The sequence below is a fragment of the Lissotriton helveticus genome, chromosome 8 (assembly GCF_964261635.1).
Source record: "Lissotriton helveticus chromosome 8, aLisHel1.1, whole genome shotgun sequence".
NCBI classification, from domain to species: Eukaryota; Metazoa; Chordata; class Amphibia; order Caudata; family Salamandridae; genus Lissotriton; species Lissotriton helveticus.
Window position 1 is genome coordinate 1,505,532,549 of NC_136069.1, and position 25,634 is coordinate 1,505,558,182.

General features: G+C 46.2%; 1 protein-coding gene across 1 annotated transcript in view; it reads right to left on the reverse strand.

Moving 5' to 3' along the window:
- Positions 1-9,863: 9,863 nt before the first annotated feature.
- The window catches only part of DDIAS (DNA damage induced apoptosis suppressor), a 160,403-nt gene continuing 144,632 nt past the window's right edge, over positions 9,864-25,634 (reverse strand). The window contains 3 exon segments of the mRNA XM_078658487.1: positions 9,864-10,454; positions 10,456-12,500; positions 24,817-24,934. Coding sequence (XP_078514613.1) covers positions 10,097-10,454; positions 10,456-12,500; positions 24,817-24,934 — 2,521 coding nt within the window. The 3' untranslated portion in view covers positions 9,864-10,096.

Genomic DNA, 25,634 nt, shown 5'->3' on the forward strand with positions numbered 1-25,634 from the left:
GAAAGAATTGAGATTGGGGCATGTCATATTCATCCCGCAGAGCCTGAAAGGACTTAAGGGCCGTGCCTTTCATGACGTGGCCAAGCGCCGAGACGCCGATAGCATCCCAGCCATCAAAACCTCGCAGGGAGGCTAGAGCCGGCAATCTCCCATTGTGCCACAGCGGGGTTTCCCTCGTTAGTTTGTTCCACCATCCCATGCGGCGGAGCGCGTCGCGCCACACCCGGAAAATTGTCCGAGTGACCGCTGGGAGTCTTTTCCGGATGGCCGCCGAGTATAAGATTGTATGGAGCGTGTATGGGTCCATAAGATACCTCTCCAAAGCATAGGTCGGGTCCCCTCGGTCCCCGTACCACCATTCATTGAGGACCAGCAGGTGTGACGCCTGGTAGTAAGACTGGACATCGGAAGAGGCTAGTCCCCCACAGTAAGTCGAGAGGAAGCAAGTGCAGAGTGCCACTCTGACAGCCCCCCCAGTCCACAAGAACCGACCCAATGCCGAGTTCACCTGTTTAAACCACTGCGGCGAAATAGGGTACGGATGGTTTTGGAGCTGGTACAGGATACGGGGTAATTTGTATTTATTGCTTATTGAGCGCAGCTGTCACCCAAAGGGTATCCTGGCGCTGAGACCTAACCATGCATCTATTAAAAAAGCTACATTACTCTGGGGAACAAGTAGGTTTTAAGGCTCTTTTTAAAAGTGAGCAGATCAGGGCAACTCCTTAATGTCAAGGGGAGAGTATTCCACAACGTGGCAGCCGCGAAACTAAAAGCGCGACCACCCATTCTCGTTCTATTGATTTTGGGGACTCTTGCCAGAAACGCCGAAGATGATCTTAAAGGTCTGGCTGCCTGATACCAGAGGAAGAGAGTCTGGAGAGGTATTGGTCCCAGTCCATGCAGGGCCCTAAAAACAAGGCAGAGAGCCTTAAACGCAATTCTCTGCTGGACTGGGAGCCAGTGCAAATCGGCCAAAGCTGCCGATGAAGAGGCGGACCGTGGTCGAGACAGGGCCAGTTTAGCGGCCATATTCTGTATCCTTTGGAGCTTTAAGACCAGAGTCTTCGGGGCGCCCAGAAGTAGTGCGTTGCAGTAGTCAATCCTACTGAGAATGGAACTACGCACTACCTCAGCTCTGGAGCCCCGTGGGAGAAGTGGCAAGATTTTCCGTAGAACACGGAGCAAGCACATACATGTTGCTGCCGTTTTGTTTACGGAGGCATCAAGCTGCAAATTGGGTTCGAATAGAACTCCCAGGTTGCGAGCAGACTCTGCCGCCTCCACCGAGCCCGGGATGGACACTGGCCAAAAATCGGCCGGTAGTGTACGGGGAGTTCGGTCCAAGGAGCAGTGGAGTACCTCCGTTTTTGATCCATTGAATTGTAGCGCATTGGCTCGCAGCCATGCTGCTGTGGCTGCCATACAACGGTGAAAGGCATCCCTTGAAATAGCATCTGAACCCTCAAATGAAAAAATCAACTGAGTGTCATCGGCATAGTTGACAACAGATATGCCGAATGACTTTATCAGTGCTATCAAGGGACGAAGATATATATTAAATAGGATCGGGCTAATGGCCGATCCTTGAGGAACTCCCTGTTTCACCCGCCTAGTGGCTGATCGAAAAGGTGGTAGTGCCACGGCTTGTTTTCGGTTGTCCAAATAGGACATGAGCCAGTCTAAGGCCAGACCGCACACTCCCGCACTCCGAAGACGGCCTAGTAATACTTCATGGTCCACCGTGTCGAACGCGGCCGACATGTCAAGTAGCACCAAGAATGCAGACTTGCCCTTGTCGACTCGCGTTCGCAGATCATCCAACACGGTGACCAAGGCCGTCTCGGTGCCGTGCGCTGGCCTGAAGCCAAATTGTGCAGCATCCAGGCATAGATTTGTTTCTAGGAAGTTGGATAAGGCTCTTGTAACCCATCTCTCGAGGATTTTTATCGCAAATGGTAATAGCGAAATTGGCCTGTAATTAGCCGAGCAGAGAGGGTCCAAAGAAGCCTTTTTCAACAGAGGTGTTACAATAGCCAACTTCCTTAAGGTGGTAAAGCTACCATCTTAAAGATGGCAGAGCGTCCATAGACATTCAGGGGCATCCTGGACCATATTTGCATGTCTGACCGTATTTTATCCCACACAGGTAACACATTGCGGGACCACAAGACTCCTGGCACATTTGTCAAGAAGACCCCTAAGTATTTAATACCTCCCGCCGCCTCCTGAAGGGCCGAGGCCCAAGGACCCAGGGCCCCCCTGCCTCCCAAGACCCACAGTTTCGATTTCTGCACATTGAGCATGAGACCGGACACTTCTCCGAAGATACGCATTATATCAAGGACCCTAGGACCCGATCTGTTTAGGTCAGTAAGAAAGAAAAGCACATCATCGGCATAGAGTGCCATTCTGTCGGACGGGCCCCCCACCCATTCCACCCCACGTAACTGTGCATCCATCCTCACCCAAGCCGCCAGCGGCTCCATTGCCAGGGCAAACAGGTATGGCGAAAGAGGGCATCCCTGCCGGGTGCCTCGGCCTATAAGGAATGAGCTGGAGACCGCCCCCGCCACCCTCACCGCCGCTGTCAAGTCTGTGTATAGTAAATGAATATAGGACAGGAAACGCGGGCCCAGATTGAGGCGGAGAAGTAGTGCCCGAAGATACGACCAACTGAGGGAGTCGAAAGCCCTATCTATGTCTGCTAGTAAAAGGGCCGCTGGGATGTCTGCCGCTCGCGCCGCTTCCGCCACCAACTGCGCCCGTCGAATGTTGTGTCTTGTCGCTCTGTGGGGCATAAAGCCGGCCTGGTCCGGATGGACCAGGTCTGTAATGTAAGGGAGAAGACGTTTTGCCAAGGCCTTTGCTAAAATCTTCGCTTCAAAGTTAAGTAATGAAATCGGACGGTACGACTCAGGGCTATCCGGCGGTCTCCCCGGTTTGCAAAAGACCACTACCTTCGCGTGACGCCAGTCCGCCGGCAGACGCCCACAGTTCCTGGCCGCCTCCAGAGCCTTCCTATAGCGCATCCCTAGTTGGAGGTGGAACGTTTTCATAAATTCGCATGGGAAGCCGTTAGGCCCAGGGGCCTTGCCAGCGTTCAGTTCACAGAGTGCCTCTTCCAGTTCCTCCGCCGACAACGGGAGGTCCAAACGGGCACGGCCTTCATCCGAGAGCGCCCGGGGCGGAAGATCCGCTAGGAATTTGTCGATTTCCTCCGCCGTAAGGGACTCCCGGGGGGCGTATTGCGTCGCATAGTATTGAGCAAAGGTCTCGGCCTGAACTTCCGGGGCCGTTATGGGGCCACCAGTTTCGTCTCGGAGTCCCAGCAGGGACTGGGCCTGATATGCACCGTGGCATATTCTGTAAAGCATCGTGCTGGATTTGTCCCCCCATTGATAAATTCTACTCTGTGTGGCCAGCCAAGATTGACGGGCCTCATCCATCAATAAGGAGGCATATGTCTGCTGATAATAAAGTAACTGCCCCACTGCGTCGCTGCTCCCTCCCGACATGCATTCCGCCTCTCGGCTATGAACCTGACTCGCTGCCTCCTCGATAGCCAACTTGCGGGCCCTACGGTTCGCTGCGCACCATGCAATGTCTACACCACGAAGCACCGGCTTAAGGGCCTCCCACAGGGTCATGGCATCCGTGTCTGGGCCATCATTGCCAGTCAAATAATGCGCTATTGCCTCCCTCATGTGTGACTGATAGTCATCGCGTTGTAGGTGCCACGCGGAGAGGCGCCAACGAAACGGCTGTCGCTTCGCACCTAAGAGCAGCGTCAGAGTTACAGGGGAGTGATCCGACAGACCCCTCGGAAGTATGGAGGTAGAGTCCACCCTCCCTATCCAGGGCTGAGGGATGAAGAGGTAATCAAGGCGAGAAAAGGATTTATGGACTGCAGAGACAAACGTAAATTCACGATTACAGGCATGTTGATATCGCCAGGCGTCAATCCAACCCATCCCCTGCAACATCCTGCTCAATTTCGTGGTGGCCTCAGCGGTCCAGCCTCACATCCATCACGTCATTCCAGTCACCACCCACAATCGTCAATGCATGCGGGACCTCCGCCCAAACATCAGTCGTTCTATCAGGGCTTCTTGCAGCGGGGGAGGAGCATAAACACTACCGAACACCATCGGCTCATCACCCACCATACCCTTAATTAAGGCAAATCTGCCATGCGCATCCAACCATTGTGTCTCATGCGTATATCGTACTCTACGGTGTATCAAAATTGCAACACCTCTGGACCCTCTCACAAACCCAGCATGGAACACTTGATCATAACCGTACCTACGTAGGCTAAGAGTTTTGGTACCCATAAGGTGCGTTTCTTGGAGGAGCAACACATCCGCCTTCTCTTTCTTCCCCAGCCGTAAAACCGCACTCCTTTTAATTTTGTCAAGCACCCCTCTCACATTCCAACTTAAAATGCGCAGTGAAGTTCGCGGGGGTCCACCCCCTGTCCATCATCCACCATCAATAGGCCAGAACTTCAATCTGACAGGCGTCAAAGGCCACACACACAGAGATACCGTCCTCCAGATTCCCGTACACACCGTGCAAAAACTACACCCACCCACCCCTTCAACACCTCCCCAACCCCCCCACCCCGACCGACCCCCCCACCAGCCCCTCCCCCTTTAAACTGTGGCAACAACCCCCCCTCCAACCCCCCACCCCATACCTCAGCAACATAGAAGTACCTGTCGCGGTGCAGGCGATCCCGATCCTCCAACGGGAGGCCGGAGACCCACTACACCAATGGATCCCACCCAACTACCCACCAGGTGGCAAACAAACGCCCACCCAACACGTGGGAACGAATTCCGGGAGAAAGCCCGCACTCTCACAAGCGTCTCCCGACCCATGGTCTACCCACAACAAGCAATCATGGAGTAGCAGTTCAGGTGGCCAGTCCGTTCTCAGCATCTGCCCTGTCTTCACCGACGTGATGTCTCATCGGCCCCTCGGGCCTGAAATAGTGACCCAGGATAATGCGGCATAGGGACTCAAGACTTCAGGGGGGAAGAGTTAGTCTCCTCAGCGTCCTCCGCTGTCTCTTCCCGAGGAGGCGGGCGCTTCTGGGAGCGCGACCTCCAGTTGCTCCTGCTGTGTGATCTGCGAGGCGTCCTCTTGGACTACGTCGTGGATGATGAGTCCGAGCCTCGTCTAGGAGGGGTATGCACCTTAACCCGCACCGTTTCGTCTGTCCACTCAAATACTTCCTACGGAGAGTTAAAAAACTGAGTGCGAGATTGAAAGACCACTCTCAGGCGGGCCGGGTAGAGTAGAGCATAGGGGATTTTCAATTTTTGTAGGCGTGCTTTCGCGGCAGTGAAGGACTGTCGTTGCTGTTGGACCAATTTGGTGTAGTCCGGGAAAATCAGGATTTTGTGGTTGTCAAACATCAGAGGGTCCTTGGCGCCAGCTTGCCGGAGTATGGTATCCCTGTCATGATAGTTGAGCAGTTTGGCGATCACAGCACGGGGACGGGCCCCGGTAGGCGGCTTCGGGTGAAGTGCCCGATGTACCCGCTCTATGATGAAGCAGCGCGACAGGGAGTCCGGCGGAAGCCACTCCTCCAGCCACTGCGTCAAGAAGGCCTCCATGTTTCCCTTCTCACAGTCCTCTGGAAAGCCCACAAAGCGCAAGTTGTTCCTTCTGGCCCGTCCTTCCGCATCCTCCACTCGCAGCGCCAAACCCTTTTGGATCCCCTCCATGGCGGCAACCTTTTTCTTGAGGATCACCACGTCGTCTTCCACCCCCGTGATCCTGGTTTCAGTTTCCGTGATACGGGCGACCGCGTTGCGCAGATCCTGCCTTAGCAGCATAACATCGGCTCCGACTGCCCCTATCTTCGCGTCCAGCATGTCTCTCGATTGCGTAATTGCAGCCATCAGCGCCGCATTATCTGGTCCTGAGCTCTGATGTCCTCCCGGGGCCCGGCACCCCCACTCGGCCCCGCGAATTCATCCATTGGGCCCTGGTTTGAAGAGCTCCCGCTGTTGCCTCCTCTTGTTATTGTGCACTCGGAGGCCCACGATTGGCCGCAAGGGAGGCCCGGACCCAGAGGCAGCCCCCACAGTTCACGCAGTGTCCAAGGAACAGTACTCTCTGCAGGCTCGGCGTGGTCTGCGGCCCCACTTATATCCGGTCAGGGTGGTTGTGCCAATGAATTCGCACCCAAGAGTTAAGTCAATATGTTGGGGCCACGTGGTAGAGATAGCGTATTACCAGATGTCCAAGCACTCTACCCCAGGGGCCACCGGAGGTGGCCCAAGCCACTCACTCCACCACCCCTCGCATCAGCCAAGGCGCCAGCTAAGTGTCACACGGCCCCTTGTAAATACTGTCTCTGCCAGCCAGTGTCCTCCACCGCGGTCCGACACGACCGCCGAGCGGTGGGTCGCTTCTCACAGTCACTCCGGCTCCCAGGCCCCAGCAAGCCGGTTTCAGGTCCGCTGGACAAAGCAGAGGGGGGGAGGAGGAATGAGAGACGGATGCACCAAGGCCTCCGAGCCCCGCGGTCCAATAGCGCCGCCGAACGGGCTGGGTCCGACCATAGGAGCTTCCCCTCCCCCACTAGGCCGCACGCCACGCGGCCGCCCCTTACCGCCTCGGTCGCTGTCCGGGCTTCGGTCGCACCGCCTGCACTCCGCCGGCTCCGCGCCCTCACCGGCTGCCAAGGTCCGTGCAAAATCGGCTGGTCTCCGGCGGCGGCCCCCCTGGTCTCGCGGTGGGAGCGGCGCTCCTCGCCCCTGCGTGTCCGGCGTCGTCTCACTACCGGGCGGGCCGCCCTCAAATCGAGTCCCCGGCGTCAGTACTCTACGCAGGCCACAGTGCCGTCCCGGCTCCACACGGCTGAAGGAGGCAGAAAACAATGCCCCAGGGCTCCCAGATCGCCGTCGGGGCGTCCCCTTCTACACCTGCGGACAGCCACACACTTTTGGGCGGAATCGGGTCGGGGCGACGCAGGATCAGTTAGAGGATAGTTAGCGGCGGGACGGAGCTTGTTCAAGCCACGTCCGCCATGCTCGCCGTCTTGGCCACACCCCGTCGCAGCCATTTCTTGATACAAAATTAAACATAAAAATCTGAAAGGATTGAGTGGACAGAATATAGTGCACTTACATTAAAAAAAACAATTGATATATGTGAGTGAATATCATACCTAAAATAGGACAACTAGCTCACGTTAACCAAAAAAGGTAACTGATAAAACAATACCTCTACTAAGCACACTGAACATATCACTCTCACTTATCTGAAGAATTAGTTTAAAGATGATTCTCTCCCCTCAATATCAGAGGACACAGGCTATGATCAGCTCTCTTCTTTGGAGAGGGAAAGGGTACAGGATAGCCCGGACAAAACGTACTCGCCCCTGACCAAAGGCGGATGGATTTCAACAAATTAGCCACTTATTGTTGGGATTATAAAATGGAACAATTTAGAACCTTTAAGAGCACTAAGATACCAAGTGTCTGGTTGACTGATAAGATAGAGCCTGCGTCTAGGAGGGACTTCACATGTACTTTGACCCTGAGTACTGCGAAAAAGCAAGGCTGAAACGTTTACAATCGGCACATTTGGATGTATTGTTATATGAAAATCAGGATGATTATTTCTAGTTTATGCTTTTAAACTCTTATCTTGATAAGATATGGCATTGTGTATTTTATGTACCTTTATGCACTTATAAGCACCAGCACTTTATCGTATAACTTCTGGCAGCTTGCACTTTACGTATCTTTTGGCACTTATATGCATTAGCACTTTATTTTTGGATGCTATGTCTCTGAACAGCTCAATGCGTAAAATTCGATCAGACTCTGATCCACTAGGTTTATTTTTAACGGTACTTTGTATATCATGCATTTTATGTGTATTAGCATTTACATGTACTAGCATTCTGCTTAACTTCGATACCGCTTTTCCTGAAGATTCATAAATTGTTATTCCTTAGAATTTAATTATGATGTAATGCAGGAATGCCTTATTATTTATGTATTAGTATGCTTTCATGGTGTTTTTTCTTTTGCACCCAATAAAGCAGATTTGGACTTGGACTACATAAAGGGAACAATAAAGGTCTGATTTAGAGTGTGGCAGATGGGTGTTCCCTCACAAATCTGCTAGATATCCTATCCAACCTAATTATAAGTGCATTAGGATATCCGCCAAGTTCTAAATCTGCTAAATTTCACGGCAAAGTTTTATGGTTAACACCAAACAAGTCTCCAGGTTCAAATACTACCAAGTAAAGTGGTTGAAGGACATCAAGATCACAGATGCTATTATCAATCTCTCAATACTCAAGTTTCAAGTTAACCACTGCAAACAAATAAAGAAGGAGGTTGGAACATGACATTAGCTACGGCAAGCCATTGAAACCTGAAGCAACTGCTTAGGGTTCCACTTACAAAGTTATGACAAGTGTCTATAGATTTACTGCATAAAATAAGGTGCTCAGCTAAGTTAAAAAGAAGTCACTATTTTATAGTTCATCAGATCTACTGATTCCCTAAGGAGTTGTCCAAACTGAATCCACATTCACTGGGTAGATGCCCAAAGTGCAAAGCTGATAGAGCAGATGATATCCATGTGTTCTCCAGGCGCTGTAAAGCTTAATAATTTGGCTGAATGGGAGTAAAATCTTTGATGCGATCTTCAGGGGGAAATTAGAGGTAGCTGTTCCTTTGATCAGTTTTGGGGTACAAGAAACTAACAGGGGACTAAATAAAGGTCAAAGTATGTTATTTTTTTCACCTGATATTGTTAACGGTTAAGAAATGCAAATATTGTTAGGTGGAAACGGTGCCTTGCTTTCGTGAGAGGCTGCTGGATATTCATGGAATGTTACGTGTATTTGTAAATAGCACTATCACCTAAGAGAGTATCCTGGTGCTGAGCAGGTGTGTGTGCCTAGCCCTGTCTAGGGTATGTGGGTTAATTGAAAAGTCAGGTCTTCAGCTTCTTGCGGAATTCAAGAAGAATGGAGGAGGCTCGGATGCGGAGAGGGAGGTAAACTCGTTTTTTGTGTTGGGGGTCTTGTCAGAGAGGGAGAGTATGAGTTGTATGATGTATGGCGGAGGAGAGGGTGTCGATGTTGTGTGCACGGATCGTGTTGGCCAGAGGGATCATGTATGCATTGAGGACATTGGGGCTGAGAAATGAACCTTGAGGCATTCCGCAGATGGGTAAGCAGGCTTCTGAGGAAGAAGGTGCCAGACTTACAGCTTGTATTCTATCTGTTGAGAAGGAGCAGATCCAGCAGAGAGCGGGTCCTTGGATGCCAATCTCATGACTTGTGCCTGTTGAAGATGGGGTGTGAGACTGTGTCAAATGCTGCAGAGAGCTCTAAGAGAATCAGGGCTTCCTTGTCTCTTCTGTCGAGGATCATGCGGATGTCGTCTGTGTCGGCTAGGAGTGCAGTTTCTGTACATGCTGAAGCCTGAATCTAGGCTGCCTAGGTTTCTATGTACACTAAAGCGGCCAAATTATAATTTCCTACTGTCAAGTTACTGTAGGTCATCTGCAGAACATATGGTGCATTATGCACTTTATGTTTTCTATAAAACAAAAAGCTTGTTCGGGTCTGTAAAGAAGTGCATAAACTAGCTGTGGTAAATAGGAGGACAAAAAAGAATCAATCCAATCAGCGTTCTTCTTAGCATGTGTGGCTATGCTTCCTTCAAAACGTACATGCCATAAAGATGTGGTTTAGAGTCAATCAATTAAGAAAATTGAATTAGATGAAACGCATAAAAACACAGATTACTGTGCAGAAAAAAAAACAATGGCAATTTATGCCATGCATTTAAAAAAAGGTACTGAAAGTGTTCTTCGTAGTACTTTTTTTTAATACAAAGCGATGGTGACAATATAGAGTTTTTTCACAACCAGTGTTGATGAAGTAGACCAATGCAATAGGAAGAAGGAAACAAAATATTCATTTGTGGAAGTGAAAATAGGTCAAAACTACACTGTAGAAAAGCACAGGTATGAAGATATTTACACAGCCATAAATGGACTGCAGCACAGAAAAATAAAATAGAGTAAACATTCCTTTAAATTTTCAAAATAATTGCTTTTGTACAAGATCACTGCGCCGGGAAACAATAATTTCTTCTGCAAACAATTCTGGGGACCAGTTACCTGCACTAGCATTGATCTGGCCCTGTGAATAAAATAACTGATAGTCACTAGCAACTGAAAGACAGTTAGTGTTTCCTGAGCAAGTAGGTGTCCAGCAGGCAGAAGGTTTAAGCCGACAAACAGTATTATTTACAGTCAAGTTACAGTTTGCAGCTTCTGCGGTACACACAAGAACTGCTGATAGTTGTTCGTTGTGAAGTGAATATTTATTAGTTTGTTGCTGGCTGCTGTTATCTTTTTCATGAGCACTATGCCTTTTGTCAACAGCGTAGCAGTTATTTTTCCACAGGTCTTCCGGTTGGTATCATTGAGATCTTAGGCTTTGGCAATAGTTTTGTGCCAGAAGGAGGGATGCACTCTTCAGTGTCACTTTCGAACAAGTCTGCAGAAGGACCAAAGGGACAACAATCCTCCAGTGTGGCACAGGTACTTGTGGTTATTTTTGCGCTGCCAAGAGTTTGTGAGGGCTTTCTTTTGTAACAGTTGAATGTTGGTTGCCTTGGGAAACTATCTTGTAGAGGAAGAATTGATTTTTCACTTTGGGAGTTACTTTGGCTGGTGACAACGGTTCCTTTTTCACAAAATGGTCGTATGCATGAAAATTGCTGCAACAGTGGAGTTGATTGGGATGAAGGAACAAAGTTTTGAGAATCCACATTTTCTTGATCAGAATCAGACTGTGAAGAAATTAGAAAAGAACCGCTTTTTTGGATAATACAATTGTCTTGCTTCTGTGGGGGATCCCTAAGAGGTGAATTTTCAGAGGGCAAGGAGTTACAAGGCTTATTCACAATATGCCGTGTAAACAACACACTATCTGGGGACGCACATGAATATAGTTGCGGATGCACACTTTCTAGCACTATATCCAGTCCATTCTCACCAGAATCAAAGAGATCACCAGAACCATTGTAGCTGTTTTGGAAGCTATTGTTAATCGAGTCCTGCAGGGAGGACGTGTGGGGCTTTTCATCGGATTTGAGCACTAACTCGAATTCATTATTTTCAGATTTGTCTCTTTTGCGTGCTTTTAATTCCGATTTATGCTTTGGCGGAGAAGCACTCACTTCACATGCAGCACATAGATCTGCATTTTTCTTTACCTTGGAACCAGTTTCTAAATATTTGGAAAAATCATTGCTATATGCGGCCTGGCCTATTACACTACTAGTCAATAAGTGACAACTTGAACGATCAATGTGGCTGTATGTTGTAGAATGCTGCAGCGGTAAGCTGTTTGATGAGAACCCGAAGGGTGAATTTACTGTCAGAGGCTTTGAATTGCACAAATGATTAGCAATGCCAACTCTTCGTTCATTATGTACTACACCCGGTGACAATTTCAAGGCTTCACAACCTATCTGGGCTGTTGAGTTATTGTCCTTTTCAACTTTTTCGATGAATTCACTTAGACTTTCTGAGAACGGCAGATCATCCCAAGCTGCTGAGTGTTCTTCGTCACTACAAACTCCTTGATGCTCTTCATCCCTATCACCAGCAAATGATTTGAATTCTTTCATAGACGAATAAGAAAAACTCAATTCATTGTCTTGGCAAGAACTCCAAGGTGCTTCTAAATCGTTAAAAGATTTGCAAATAACTTTAGTATTGAAAATAGTATTTTGACCAGTTGCTGTATCTTGCAATGATGAAGAGGCACACTTGTCAGAAGACCAGACTCTCATAGGTGTTAATTTAGTTTCGAAATTAGTATCAAGTCTTGGAAAACTATCAGGTACTGCCCCTGACCATCTGACATCCCTACTCCATCTGACATCCCTACTAAATTCACAATTCAGCTTTTGCACCAGTTTCTTTCCTTCGCTCCTCTTTGTGGCTGAGGCAACCCGCTCGGCATCCTCAACTGGTTGATTTGAAGACTGCACAACAGATGGTTTTTCTGCTGAAGTTCTACCGTCCACTGAATGATTAGTCAAAACATTGCTCAGTCGAGCCGTTGAAGAATCTTCAGTTATTGAATAATCCCCTGATGATGCTAACCCAAAGGACAGTTTCCAAGGACTCAACAAATTGTTTCTGCCTTCTTTGGACTGGATGCGGTTGCGGCGAGAACGGCACAAGCTGCTGAAATCACTGCCTGCCTGATCTACCGGAGTACCAACAGAGTCAATAGATTGAGAGGTGCAGGGGAAGCAGAGCGCAGCATACTGTAGAAGCCGATTGTAAAAACTGAAAACGGTGCAGCCAATATCTTCAACATTTGGAGATAATATCTGGCAGGCCACAAGATCTATTTCATGCCTGTTTGAATTGAGCAGGCTATTGTGGGAATAGGAGAGCTGCTCAGCTTTATTTTCAGAACGCTGAAAAAAATAGAAACACACTTTAGATAAACTGTGAATGACAATGGTTTACCATTAATGCAAGTATGATGTTGTATGCGTACAATAGTTATCTTCTAAAACATAACCAGTAGTTGACTAAGCAATTGAAATTTTTTTTTAAACTACAAAAAGTAAAGGCTACTCATGAGCAAAATGCACAATTTGTTTGTAATGACTTGATTTGTCAAAATATACAAAAATATAGCAAGGTATGTAATTCAAAGAATATTGAAACACAAATAGATGCAGCCAACCTTTCAATGAACATCTGAACAGTTTTTTATTTTCTAAGCAAGATGCAAAAGAAAATTACATAGGCGACCGCCTAACAAAATCTCTAAGCCCCGTCCCCAGGAGATCACCTTGGCTGCATGATGTTCCCAACCAAGGTATACAGTGAACATATTGGACGTCACATGTAGGATCTCGCAACTGAGCAGGATTATGAGCTGTGACTGGGAACTGAGAACCAGCCTCCGATTAGGAAAACCATATGCTTGCTGTTCAGAACAGTAAACTGAGACATGCTTTGACCAGCACCATTTCTGTGTGGGAAGTGAAGTGTCCAATGGCTGATTGTAGACAATTACTCTGAGGGAGGAAAAGAGGAGGTAGGAGAAAGGAGGGGGGGATTAGTTCCTAAATAGGAATGTTTTCAATTCTTTGCGGAAGAGCCGGAGGGTAGGGTTGGACCTTAATGAAAGGGGGAGAGAGTTCCAGAGTTTAGCAGCGTTAAGTGAAAAGCAGACATCTACAGCAACCCAATGTTCCTAATTGGATACAGTCCATGGGCCGCAACAGATTCTCCTTAAACTCTTGATGGGGCATTCTCCTTAAACATAGTTGCAGCAAAATAGCATTAAATAGCCTTGATGCTTCATATGTGAAAAAAGAGGTATGTTGCGCAGATGGCTTCTTTAAAGTGCACTGTGCAGATAGTAGCTTGGCTCATGCATGCAAAATCAAACTGCAGAAATATTTTCTATACTACAACGCCATACCTAAAGTACAGAGCAGAGTAATACAAAGTATATCACACTTGCAACAAGTTATTTTTAATCATAAAATCATAAAACACGAAGATTTGTTTTGTCTGTAGAAAAATGATACTGGTCAGGCTCGTGAAAGACTGGTATGAGGCGTGTCTCGGCTTCTGTTCTACCCAAAACAGACACTGGTTTAAACAGATTTCACCAAGGACACATTGGCTCACCTATGGTCCAATGTTGATTAACGTGGAAAGCTAGACAACTCTCAAAACCAGCAAAGTCCTTGCATCCCAATACTTCAGGTTTCGATCATTTTAAATTAATTGGCAGTAAATAAAATGCCAGGGTAATCCGAGGTTGCAGACCTCTTTCTGGTGATCTTAAACATAGCTTTGCAAGGAGGACGGTACCTGAATAGGCGAGCATTCTTTCACACACAGAAGAAAAAATACAGAGCTCTTAATGGAGAGGCATGTCCATCAGTAAACTCGAGCCCTATTCCATGTGCTGTTTCAGGTGGCTCATCTTTTACTATTCACAACTTTCACCCTGTAGACCCTGTTCTACATCTACTGTGTCACAGTTGTGCTGCGTGAACGCGCAGTCATATTTTATGCAGACTTACACAAATGAAGACACCCTTGCGCTGTAGTGCAAAATCATTTGTGTTGTATCAATCATAGCTTTTGATAAAAACGAGTCGCTTTATGCACTAAAACAGTTCATCATGGATATTTACACTATGTGTATGTACTGCAGTGCGTATCACACACGCAAAGAGGAAAAGCAAATATAAAAAATAGATATATTTCTCATAATGGCTGTGTCTGAGGGGTGCGAGAATTTGGCATTAATACGTATCAACATGTGACTGTAAATATCGATTTGCTTCTAAATGCATGGTTGGATGTATGGGAATCCCCATATTCACAGAGTAACCCGTGATGCTAAGAGATCCAAGGCACTGTATTAGACTACATTGAAATACTTTACATTATAAACGGAAAGTGTTTTTGCTAGTATATAAATAGAAATACATTTTGTTTCAGGGGTGTGTTAAAAAAAGAACAGAAAACGAATGCAGTACTTTTATTAAAGGAAATTAAAGGTATAGCTACAAATGTTTTACTTATATTTCCACTTATAACAATACACTTACCTTTTATTGTTTTGAACAAATAACCTTTCTTTGTATTTAAAAAAATATTTTAACCTCTTTCCTGCGCATGACGGAACCACGGCGTCATGAGCCACGGGCGGAGTGTGCTCATGATGTCGTGGTTCCGTCATGCTGCGGCCCACGCGGCACTGATTCCCCGCCTGTGCGGGCGAATTAGTGAGTAGGCGGAGTCGTGACGGAACCACGCCCTCATGAGCACAGCTCACCCGTGACTCATGACGGCGTGGTTCAGTCACGAGCATGGCGCCGCCGCGCTCACCCCCCACCGCCGCGGCCAAGGGGTTAAAATGCTTTGGTTCATTTGTTTGTTATTTTTTAAGAAAGCACATTATACTAAAAGCAGAAAAGGAGCATTAAAACTTGGAGGTTGAAAAAGAAACAGGCATTGTTAAAGCCAGAAGGTCTCACCTATGTGAGAGCTATTGGCTTTGGCAGTGTGTTTTAGCCATGTTGTACACCAGTGTGGTGGCTGTTTTGCATGGATAAAAGTTAGTGGAGTGGGGTGGGGTGGAATGGGGTAGATTGGGGTAGACAGAAGCGGCGTAGATTTGAGTAGGGGAGCATGGAGTGGTGTAGATTAGAACTGAGTGGGGTACACTGAGTTGGAGTGAGGTAGATTGGAGTGGATGGGTGTATACTAGGGTAGATTGGAGTGGGGATAGAGTGGGGTAGATTGGATTGGGGTGGAGTGGAGTATATTTGGGTAGACTGGAGTGGGCTAGACCAGAGTGGAGTGTGGTGTGGGGTAGATTGGGGTTGACTGGAGTAGATTGGGATGGAGTAGGCTGGATTGGAGTAGAGTGGTTTAGAATTAAGTGGGGTAGATTGGGGTGAATCTTGGTAGAGTTGGTAGAGTAGGTGGATTGGGGTTGATTGGAGTGGAGAGGGGTAGATTGGAGTGGAGAGGTGTAGATAGGAGTGGGGTAAGGGGAGCGAGGTACATTGGTGTGCAATAGATTGGGGTAGATGGGTTAGAGTGGGGTATATTGGGGTGGAGTGGAGTAGATTGGGTCAGATTTGAGTTGAGCAGATTGGAGTTGGGTTGACTAGAGTTGGGTAGATTGGAGTGGAATAGGGTAGAGTGGAGAGGATTGGGTAGACTTGAGTGGGGTACACTGGAGTGGAGTAGAGTTAGGCTACATCTCTTGCACCTAAGTGCATATGAATATAGGGCACCAGAAAGCGCCTTCGGAGGAATACATAAGAGAATGGGGACTTAGACACAGGTTTTAAGGAGAAATTGAGTAGTTGATGCGCTGCCCAAAACTGTAGCGCGTTAAACAGACACAATTTTTTGCACAGAGAAGAGATGCAGCCTACAAACACAAGCAGTGACAGAGACTGCCATTTGTGTGGTGTTATGAAATGAAGTGCGTAACTGTAAAACAAAGTCACAAACTGCTCTAATGGTCCATGCTTATTTGTTTGGTGCTGTACGAGAAGCTCCAAATAAAGCAATTTTAAGCAATGAAATGTACAGGATGGATTGCCCACATGAGCCCCCATAGCCCACTAATTCCAAGTGAGTAGTTTGTATCCGTCCCTTTTGGAAATTCTTTGTCAGAAAGAATGCACTCGACAACCTTAGATGTGACCTTTTCCTTTCTTGATATTGTGGAGAAAAATGCACATACTAATGACTCCTTCACAGAGTCTGCTACCTCCTCCTGTTCCTCTTGCTGCTCTACCTCTTGTGGAGATGCCACTTGTTAATTCTCTTTTTACAAAACTGTGGGATTTCTGATTTTGATTGAAAATACCTTTAGATGCATTCCATTGAGATAGCAAAAGAGTGAAACATCAGTTGCTGCATGGGAGTTATTATTATAGGCAAATTCGGCCAGACTTAATGCTTCCACCCAGTTACTTGTATGCATACCTATTAGACATTGTAGATACTGGTCCATGACATGATTGACCTGTTCTGCCTCTCCATCAGTCTGAGGATGGTATGCTGAGGACAGACAAAAATCTTTGGCAGGGGATGTGCACAATTACCCCCAAAATCTCTGAGATCTTTATGGAGGGAGCTCTGCGCAGGTGTATCACTTGTCGCATAAATACTACCACCAGTTTCTGGGTCGTAGGGATTTCATCAGAGGGATAATATGAGCCGCCCGATCAGAAGACCGACAACAACTAGTATAGTGGTAAACCTCTGGACAGTTGGAAGGTCTGATAATACATTTTTACATGGTGTGCCAAGTGGCTGGTGGTATGGGTAGGGGGTGCAACAACCCATTTGCATTAACCTATTGTCCCACCAAAACTAACAAACAATTTTGTATAGCCTTTTGCTCTACTAGATGCCATGCTAGAGGTGAGGAATGTCACCACTCCATTACTCTCTCTCTTAACTCTACTGTAGTAATGCTAATAAAAGTAGCAATTTTGGATTACATGATCATCCTTCTTTAACCACTCTTTAAAGCTCAACGGAGCAATGGCTTTCTTGATAGCAGGTAGAAGTTCTTCCTAACTTCTATGTCTATGACCTAGTTCTATGATATTACATTACGTGATTTTTCTTTGGAAGTATTTTCTCTGAAATTGTTGATTCTAGATAAGGCATCCACCATAGACCGTTTTTTCCAGGTCTGTGGTAATATTCACTAAAAAACGAAAGCCATCTTAGGCAAGTTTAGGCCTTGGCAGAGCAACAGAATTAGAGTTCTTATAATCGGAGTAGATGGTCACAGTGCAAGCGTGCCCCCTAGAGGTATTGTCACCATTCTTGAAAGGTCAGTTTAAAAGCCAAGTGCTCATACACCACAAATGTGTAGTTCTGCTCTGCTGCCAACAATGTTTTGAAGAGAAATAAAGCGGATTGGGAACATTTGGTGAGTATAAGCAACTTGTAAGGATAACACTTCCTTCGCGCAATATTGCAAAGCATCCGCTTCCATATCAAAAGGTTTAGCAGGGTCTGGATGATGGAGTACAGGAGCTGGTGTAAATCTTTTTTCTAACAACAAAAAGACCTCTCACCTTCTGGGGACCACTTGTAGGGGACACCTTTCACAAGTAACTGACCATATCAGAAACATGGGTAATAAAATAGTCTAAAAAAGTTGGCCAACCCCAGGACACTCTCCGCCTCCTGAAAGTTAGCAGGGGTTGGCCAGTTCAAGATAGCGTTCACTTCTCTCATGTCAATTTGTATACAGTCACGTAAAATACAAAATCTGAGGAACTCCACTGAATTCAGAGAAATTAACATTAGTTTACATTGGCAAATAACCTATTCTCACAAAGCATCTGCAACACACCCCTCACCTGAATCACATGTTCATGTTCCTACTGAGAGTACATTAACATATTGTCAATATAGCAATTACACAAACATTGAGGAATTCTTTCAAGACCTCATTAATGAACAACTGAAAACCAGCAGGGGTGCTGCAGAATCCAAAAGATATGACACAATATTGCTACAAACCGTAGTTAGTACAGAATACAGTCTTACATTCATCACCCTCTGAGACTCTGATGAGGTGGTATGCCCTGTGCAGGTCTAGCTTCGAGTACACAGTGGAGTACCAAACCTTATCTAGCAGAATAGGGATTAAAGGATCAGGATATCTGGTGTTTTCTTTTTTTTAATTGTCACTCTATCCAGGGCTGTGAAACCAATGGAGGTATTTACCTCACAGTTGTTTGGGTGGGGGTGGATGAGGGACAACAAATAGAGGTTAGGTTGATTCCCTAATGAACCCATAAGACAAAAGTCAATCTAAGCTTTATTTCAAGTATTTTGTCTCTGGTTACGTTAAGGTGTATATTCCACTACATGGTAGATTAGCTCACAGGACGAGGTAGATTGTGCAGTCAAGTTGCCCCACATCCTTAAAGTCAGCATATTGTTCCAGTAAACAATCCTTTACCTTTTCTGAGAAGACAGCACAGGTTAACAGAGAGGCGACCTCTAGAGATTCTTGATAACACAGTGGTCTACAATATCTAGGTTCCACCTTCAGATTTCCCAGACTACCTTGGGGTGATGTAATTGAAGACATGAAACTCCTGAGGGTGGCTTCAAATACAAGCATATCAATTGGATAGAAACTCATTTTGGTTTGATGCACCCATTATCACATCTCATATCCAGGGGTTCAGTTAGTAGACTGATTAAGCCAGAAGACAACCCAGAACCATTGATTGTTACAACTGGTTCAGTCGTTTCTTTATGGCCTACAGGCATCACCAACCTCTTGGCTAGCGACATGTCCAGAACATTTCCTGTAGCCAGAGTCAAGAAGGATAGGTAATAACCTACACTGCTGGCAAAAAAGTCACAAAGTAACAGTTATCATGAAGTGCTTCAATGTTTTACTTGAAGTATCAGCCACATATGAAATGCAATGAGGACAAATCTGAAGTGCTTTTTTATGGTTCCTTCCCCCCCTCGTTTATAAGCACACTGTGGCCTTCTAACATTCCCAGCCCAAAAGAGATGGGGAGACCTGCCAAAAATCTTGGCATTTGGTTCACAGAGGATCTCAGATTCGAGTACCATATTAAAAAGCTTACAGGCACCTGCTTTGCTACTCTGAGAATGCTCCGCAAATTATTCCCCTTGCTCCCTAGGGATGCTAGGGAGTCGGTTGCCCGGGCGCTCATACTGGCGAGGTTGGACTATGCGAATGCACTGTTCAGTGGCATTCCGGCATATCTGGTGAAACGCCTGCAAATCATCCAGAATGCGGCTGTCCGTCTATTATTTAACATCCCTAGATGGAAGAGCGTCCGCGCTGAGATGCGCACGCTCCACTGGCTTCCTGTTGCACAGCGCATTTTGTTTAAATCCTTGGTGCTTGCGTTTCGTGCAACTCATGATCAAGGCCCCCTGTATCTGAGAAAGAGATTCACTAGCTATGCCCCTGCACACACCTTGAGATCCTCTACTCTGTTTAAATTGTCCCTTCCCCGCTTCAAACGTGCTAGACTTGGTGGCCAGTCGATATCTGTGATTGTGGCTCGGGCCTGGAACGCTCTCCCTTTCCATCTGCGCTCCATGCCAACAGTGGCTGCATTCAAAAAACACCTGAAAACCCATCTATTCAAGAGTGCAATCTAAGATGCTTTTTCTCTGTGTTCTGCTGTCTGCCTTTCCCTTTCCCGCGCCAGGATACTCCCCAGTAACGGAGCGCGCTATAAAATGGTTTATACATACATTTATACATACATATTGTGAAATCTGACAAGGATCTGCATTCGATGAGCAGGTTTCATCCCTCATCGTGCTTGTTCGCTTCCTAAATGACGGAGTCTAGTTTCCAAAGTTACTGCAGCCTTTTTAGAGTTCTTTTCTTTTACAGGACAGTCACAAGCATCATATTATAGGTAAAAATTTAATCTCTGTATTTTTTCTTTTTCCTCCTTTGAAACAGGGCCACAGACTCCTCCAATTTGCATAGGCTCCACACCCTCTGCACTTTTGTGCGCTTTCTTTTCTGGGAGAACTACCTCTATGTTGGCCTTTTTCTCGCTCTTTCTCCTTTTCTTTCACCAAGACGATGATACAACTGATTTCCAGATCAATCAGTTATATATACACATCTGGGAGATCAATGATTTGTAAGACAGCATCTTCCAGATCGTCCCTTTGTCCAAAGTAAAATGAAGTCACATTTTCTGCCTCTGATCAGTTAGTTTCTAAAACCAATATACTGAAGTTAGCAATGTAGGCAAGAAGGTTTTTATACCCTTACCTCAAGTTTAATAACCGATTGTAGCTTGCCTGCATGGACCTGTGCCTGGCAAATCATTTTCACACTGCGTCCTTGACTCCCCAAAAACTTTGCAAAAGGGGGTCATTGTACAGACCATGTGTCTGCATTTTCATTTTAAGTAGGGTTTTCCCGGAGAAAGTCTTGTATTTGCTATGGCATACATTGTCCACTGTTCAAAGACGTGACAGGCCATGGCCTGCAGCCATGTAGCATGGGTACAGGTAATGGCCTGTGCACATGCCCTACTCCCATCACCAGCAGGTATGAGATGTAGGAGGGCAATTATGAGTGCAGGCTTTGCCTTGGTTCCAGAATCGGTGCTCAGAGTAGCCAAAGGACACACCCTTGACCCGCTAGCTGAGATCCAAATATCTATAGGTGATGGTATTTGAATATACTCTGCATGCATGGAGCATTGGGCATGGCATTTGAATATGCAATGTGTTTAGAATCCCAATCTGCTTTTTTTCTTTTTAAATGTACAAGGAACTGCACGTCGCCATGGCCTCTTGGTCCTAAAAATAATACCCACAAACATAATAGCTTTGGTTTTTTCCCTTCTTTTTTTTTTTAAATAATCGCAGCTTTTTTGGACATCCTAAGTATTGTATGGGCTTTCAGATTTTGCATAGTTTCCACCGATGGACACCACACTAAAAACTTATTTCATCAGAGGTAAATATGTTTTCCACCTTCTGTATTAATCTAAGCGTGGGGTGCCTTCGGTTTGTACAAGATGGCCCCTGGCTTAGCGAATTTCAAAAATTGAGCCCTCATATTCATCAAGACTGCTGGAGGAAAAACAATGAGCTCTTCAAAGTTCAATTTGGAGTTCAGACCCATATGTTCAGTCTGCAAACAGCACCATAAATATATTTATGCATTATGAGACCTCTTTTTGGAGGCAAAGATAAGGGTGAAGATTTCCAAAAGAATATATGTTTGCTGAAATGAGAACTAAATTAGTTAGTAAATTAATACTTAGGAGATTCCACTGGTCGTATACAGGTTTATGTTCACAAATGTGTTAGCATTAGGAGGGCTCACGTTTCATGCAACAAGTTACTGCACAATAATTGTTCTGTTAAAATGATTTGTACAGCGCACATTCACTGGTCGGTTCCTTGGTGCTGAAATAGGAGTAGCCTGGGTTTTGGAAGGTTATTCGTATGCCTGGATAAAACAGCCAGATCTTGAGAAGTCTCCTGAATGTCAAAAGATCTGTACAAGATCTAATGTCAAGAGGGAGGGCAGGGCGTTCCAGAAGTGAGGGGCCAGCACCGCAAATCTACAACCGCCTAGTCTTTACTGTTTGTAGGACGGTGTGACCAGGAGGTTCATGTGGGCTGAGTGCAAATTGAGGGCAGGTCTATATCTCTGGATAAGATTTGAAACAAATTTCAGACAAGTACCATGCAGAGATTTAAAAGTTATACACCCGATTTTGAAAGCGCGGCACTGTGTTATGGGGAGCCAATGTATCTTCCTCATAAGGGGGAAGCTTGTTGCTATTTGGGCTGATGGAAAATCAGTCTGGTGGCCTGATTCTGTACCAGTTGCAGTCTTTTGACTAAATACGACGACAGACCAAAGTAGAGTGAATTGGCCTAGTCAATGTGAGAAATGACCAGAGACAAGATAGCCTGGACCAGTGGTTCCCTAGTGAGGAGTCTGGCGATTTTCCTTATCTTCCGCAGCTAGAAGATGCAGGTTGAGACTACCGTCCCAATCTGGGACTTCATAGATAGGTCTCACTTGATTGTAACCCCAAGGCTCTTAGCTGAAGAAGATGGCGCTAGGGGAGGGCCCAGCTCAATTGGCCAGAAATTTGGGCTCCAAAGGTTCCAGATACCAACTATCAGGATCAGTTTGGTTTTATCCGGGTTAGCTTTAGGTGGTTACTGTTCATTCAGTTGCGTATGTGCAGCATAGTGGACTGGAAATTGAGGATGGAATCAGATGTGCTACCGTCGGTAAAAATTAGTTGCAGGTCATCTGCATAATTGAACGTGCACATATTTCTTTCCCTTAGGGACATTATCAGAGGAAGTAGATCCAGATTGAACAGATGCAGGGATAGTGAAGATCTCTGTGGCACTCCGCAGGTAGATTTACCATACGGCGCTGTGAAGTGGGAGAGGCGGATAGATTAGGAGCGATCCTCCCAGAAGGACGTAATCCATCTGAGAGCTGGACCCTGGAGACCTGCCTCCTTGACACGGTCCACCAGAATTCCATGGTCGACAGTGTCAAACGCAGCGGATAGATCTAAGAGCACCAGAACCTTCCTTCCTTAGTTTGTCCAACACAGTCAGTATTACTGCCTATGTTGAATGAGAGGGGCGAAAACCTGCTTGGTGGGAATCAAGGAATTGAGACTGTTCAATGAATGAGCAGCCACGGCAGATTCCAATACCTTAGCCAGCAAGAGGTGCATAAATATGGGACGATAATTTAGTGGGATCAGGGGATCTGCCCTAGTTTTATTATTGGAACTATGATGGCTTTTTTAAAAGCTTGAGGGACGCAACCCTATATTAATGAGTCGTTCAGAAGAGAGAGGGCAGGGTCAGTGTATGCAGAGAAGGCTTCTTTCAAGATGTGAGGAGGACAGCTGTCAGCAGGGGATCCAGAGTTAACTCTGATCAGTAATTTCAAAAGGGCTTTCGAGTAATTGATACAGGGAGCAAGGGTTTTTCGAGGTCGATGATAAGGTCTCATATACAGGGCTGACGGGGGATACTGGCATTAATCGTAGTGATTTTGTCGCTGACGAAAGTATTCAAAGAGTTACAGAGCGACTGGGATGGGGCTAATTTATGTTTAACTCTGTCGGGGTTGGATAGCAGAGTGACAATTGTACATTTTTCTTTCGATTTATTGGTAGGGTTCAGGACCTTAGAGGAGAAGTAAGTAGCTTTAGTATGTTTTTTATATTCCTTGAGTTGAGCTAAGTAGATTTTTTTTGTTGAGGCGAGTAGTTTCGTCTCCACTTCCTTTCAGTTTGGTACAGAGCAAATTTTTGAACTATAAATCTTCTGTGAACCATCTCTGAGCCTTATGGCGCCTCGCTGTTTTTATTATACTGAAGGGGTCATGTTCATTGCTAGCTGCTGTTACCCAAGCTGTGATGTTTTCCTCACTTAGGTTGACAAATGGCTGTTTGATGGGTACCGTGTTCGGCAGCGAGCAGCAGAAGGCATTCATATCAATGTGGTACTATTTCCAAGCCATAAGCCCTTCCTTGGATATAGGTTTGGGCGTAGTGATATGGTTAATCACAAACTTTATTCGAAAACGATCAGACCCAGTGCAAGGAGAAACTGTCAATGCGGACACCGCAAGATAAGCTGTCCAGATTGGATCGAGAGTGTGTCCTTTTATGTGTGTTGGGGATGTCACATGTTGGATACAATTCAACCCAATGAGCAGATCGATCAGTTCTGCTGAATGAGGGCCACCCGTCACATCATTCGCCCAATAGTTAAAATCGCCGATCAACAATGTTTTAGCATGGTTGGTTATTAAGTGGGCCAACTGCTCACCCAATGTTTGGGGGGAAAGGGGCATGTTCTGAGGGGGCCTATATAGCCATATGCAGATTAATGGTGCCGAAGTAGAGTTCAGTTTAATAACTAAATTGTCCACAGAGTTGATATCTAGCATAGTAAGTGTGGTAAATTTTAGGTCATGGTGAATTATGGCGGCTACTTACCCCTCCCCCTATTTTCCTGTCGGCCGTTTAGCCTGGACAATATAGTAATTATTGGGAAGGGCGGCCAGAATAACGTGGGCGGATTCCTGTGAAAGCCAGGTTTTGGTTAATTAGAGAATATCTGGTTTGGCTGAGTCCAGTAGGTGGAATATATGCAGTTTATGTCTTACCAGGGATCGAGTGTTTAGATACATAATTTTAAGTTCAGGTGTCCAGCGGCTGTCCTGTCTCTGGGTGTTTTCCGCAACAGAGGGAAATTGATCAAGTTCAGGGAGGGAGTCCCTTATTTCCATGATCCCTGACTTAACTAATTTGGGGCCAATTAAGGGATAAAGAGGGAAGTTTTTAGAATAGATGCTTCAATTCATTCAATGTGTAGTTTAAACACTGGGCATAGTGCCTGGTCCCCGACAGGTGCAGATGGGCTTGCCTAGGTATGCCCGCTGCGCGCTCCCATGCTGTGACCAGCATTAAATGTCTGAGTGCTGCCTTAATTTTCCCCCCGCCCTCTGCGATTGGGTGCCCCTGTGGACTTTAGCCAGGAAGACAAGCTGGCACTTGGCCCGTGCAGCTGGTGAGAGAGGGAGAACTTCGCAGGAGATTAAAGGTTAGAGTTTTTTTAAACTAGTCAAATTAAAAACAGTGCAAGGTAAATGCAAGTTAAAATGAAATAAATTACCTTTACTCCAAAAATGAAGCTTTTTCCAACAAAACAAAATTCAATTGCCTGCAATAAGAGGTTTTGAGATGCCTCTCTCTCCAATTCTTCTGATTCACATGTCAGGTCTTGGACATACCTTGAAGGGAAGAGGAAAGAGTACACTGTTAACTACTGGTCATAAAGTACACTTCACAATATTGCTTCTGCATATCCTAGAGTCAACCACAACCCCTGGCTCTAATTCCACTAATCAGCTAGTAGAATACAAGATGCTAAGAGACCATGAGACCCTTTTGCAGAGATGTTAAGATCTTAAGATCTTAAGATCTTAAGGAAACGCTGCTCCTGAGGCGGAAAGCCGGGAGAGCGCACCGTTTTTAAAAATTGTTATTATCTTCTTGTTATTATCTTCTTGTGCTTTAAAAATTGAACATCTCACTCACCCAAGCTCCTAGCATCTTAAGCGGCACCTCCGCTGCATAGAAACCAGCGGACTGAACGATAGCCAGCGCCTCGGCCGATCGACAGGCCACGCCCACACCGGAGGCCACGCCCACCGCCCACAGCCTAAAAGAGACGCTGCTCACAGCCTCTCCATCTTAAGGAAACGCTGCTCCTGAGGCGGAAAGCCGGGAGAGCGCACCGTTTTTAAAAATTGTTATTATCTTCTTGTGTTTTAAAAAAATTGAACATCTCACTCACCCAAGCTCTCAGCACCTTAAGCGGCACCTCCGCTGCATAGAAACCAGAGGGCTGAACGATAGCCAGCGCCTCGGCCGATCGACAGGCCACGCCCACACCGGAGGCCACGCCCACCGCCCACAGCCTAAAAGAGA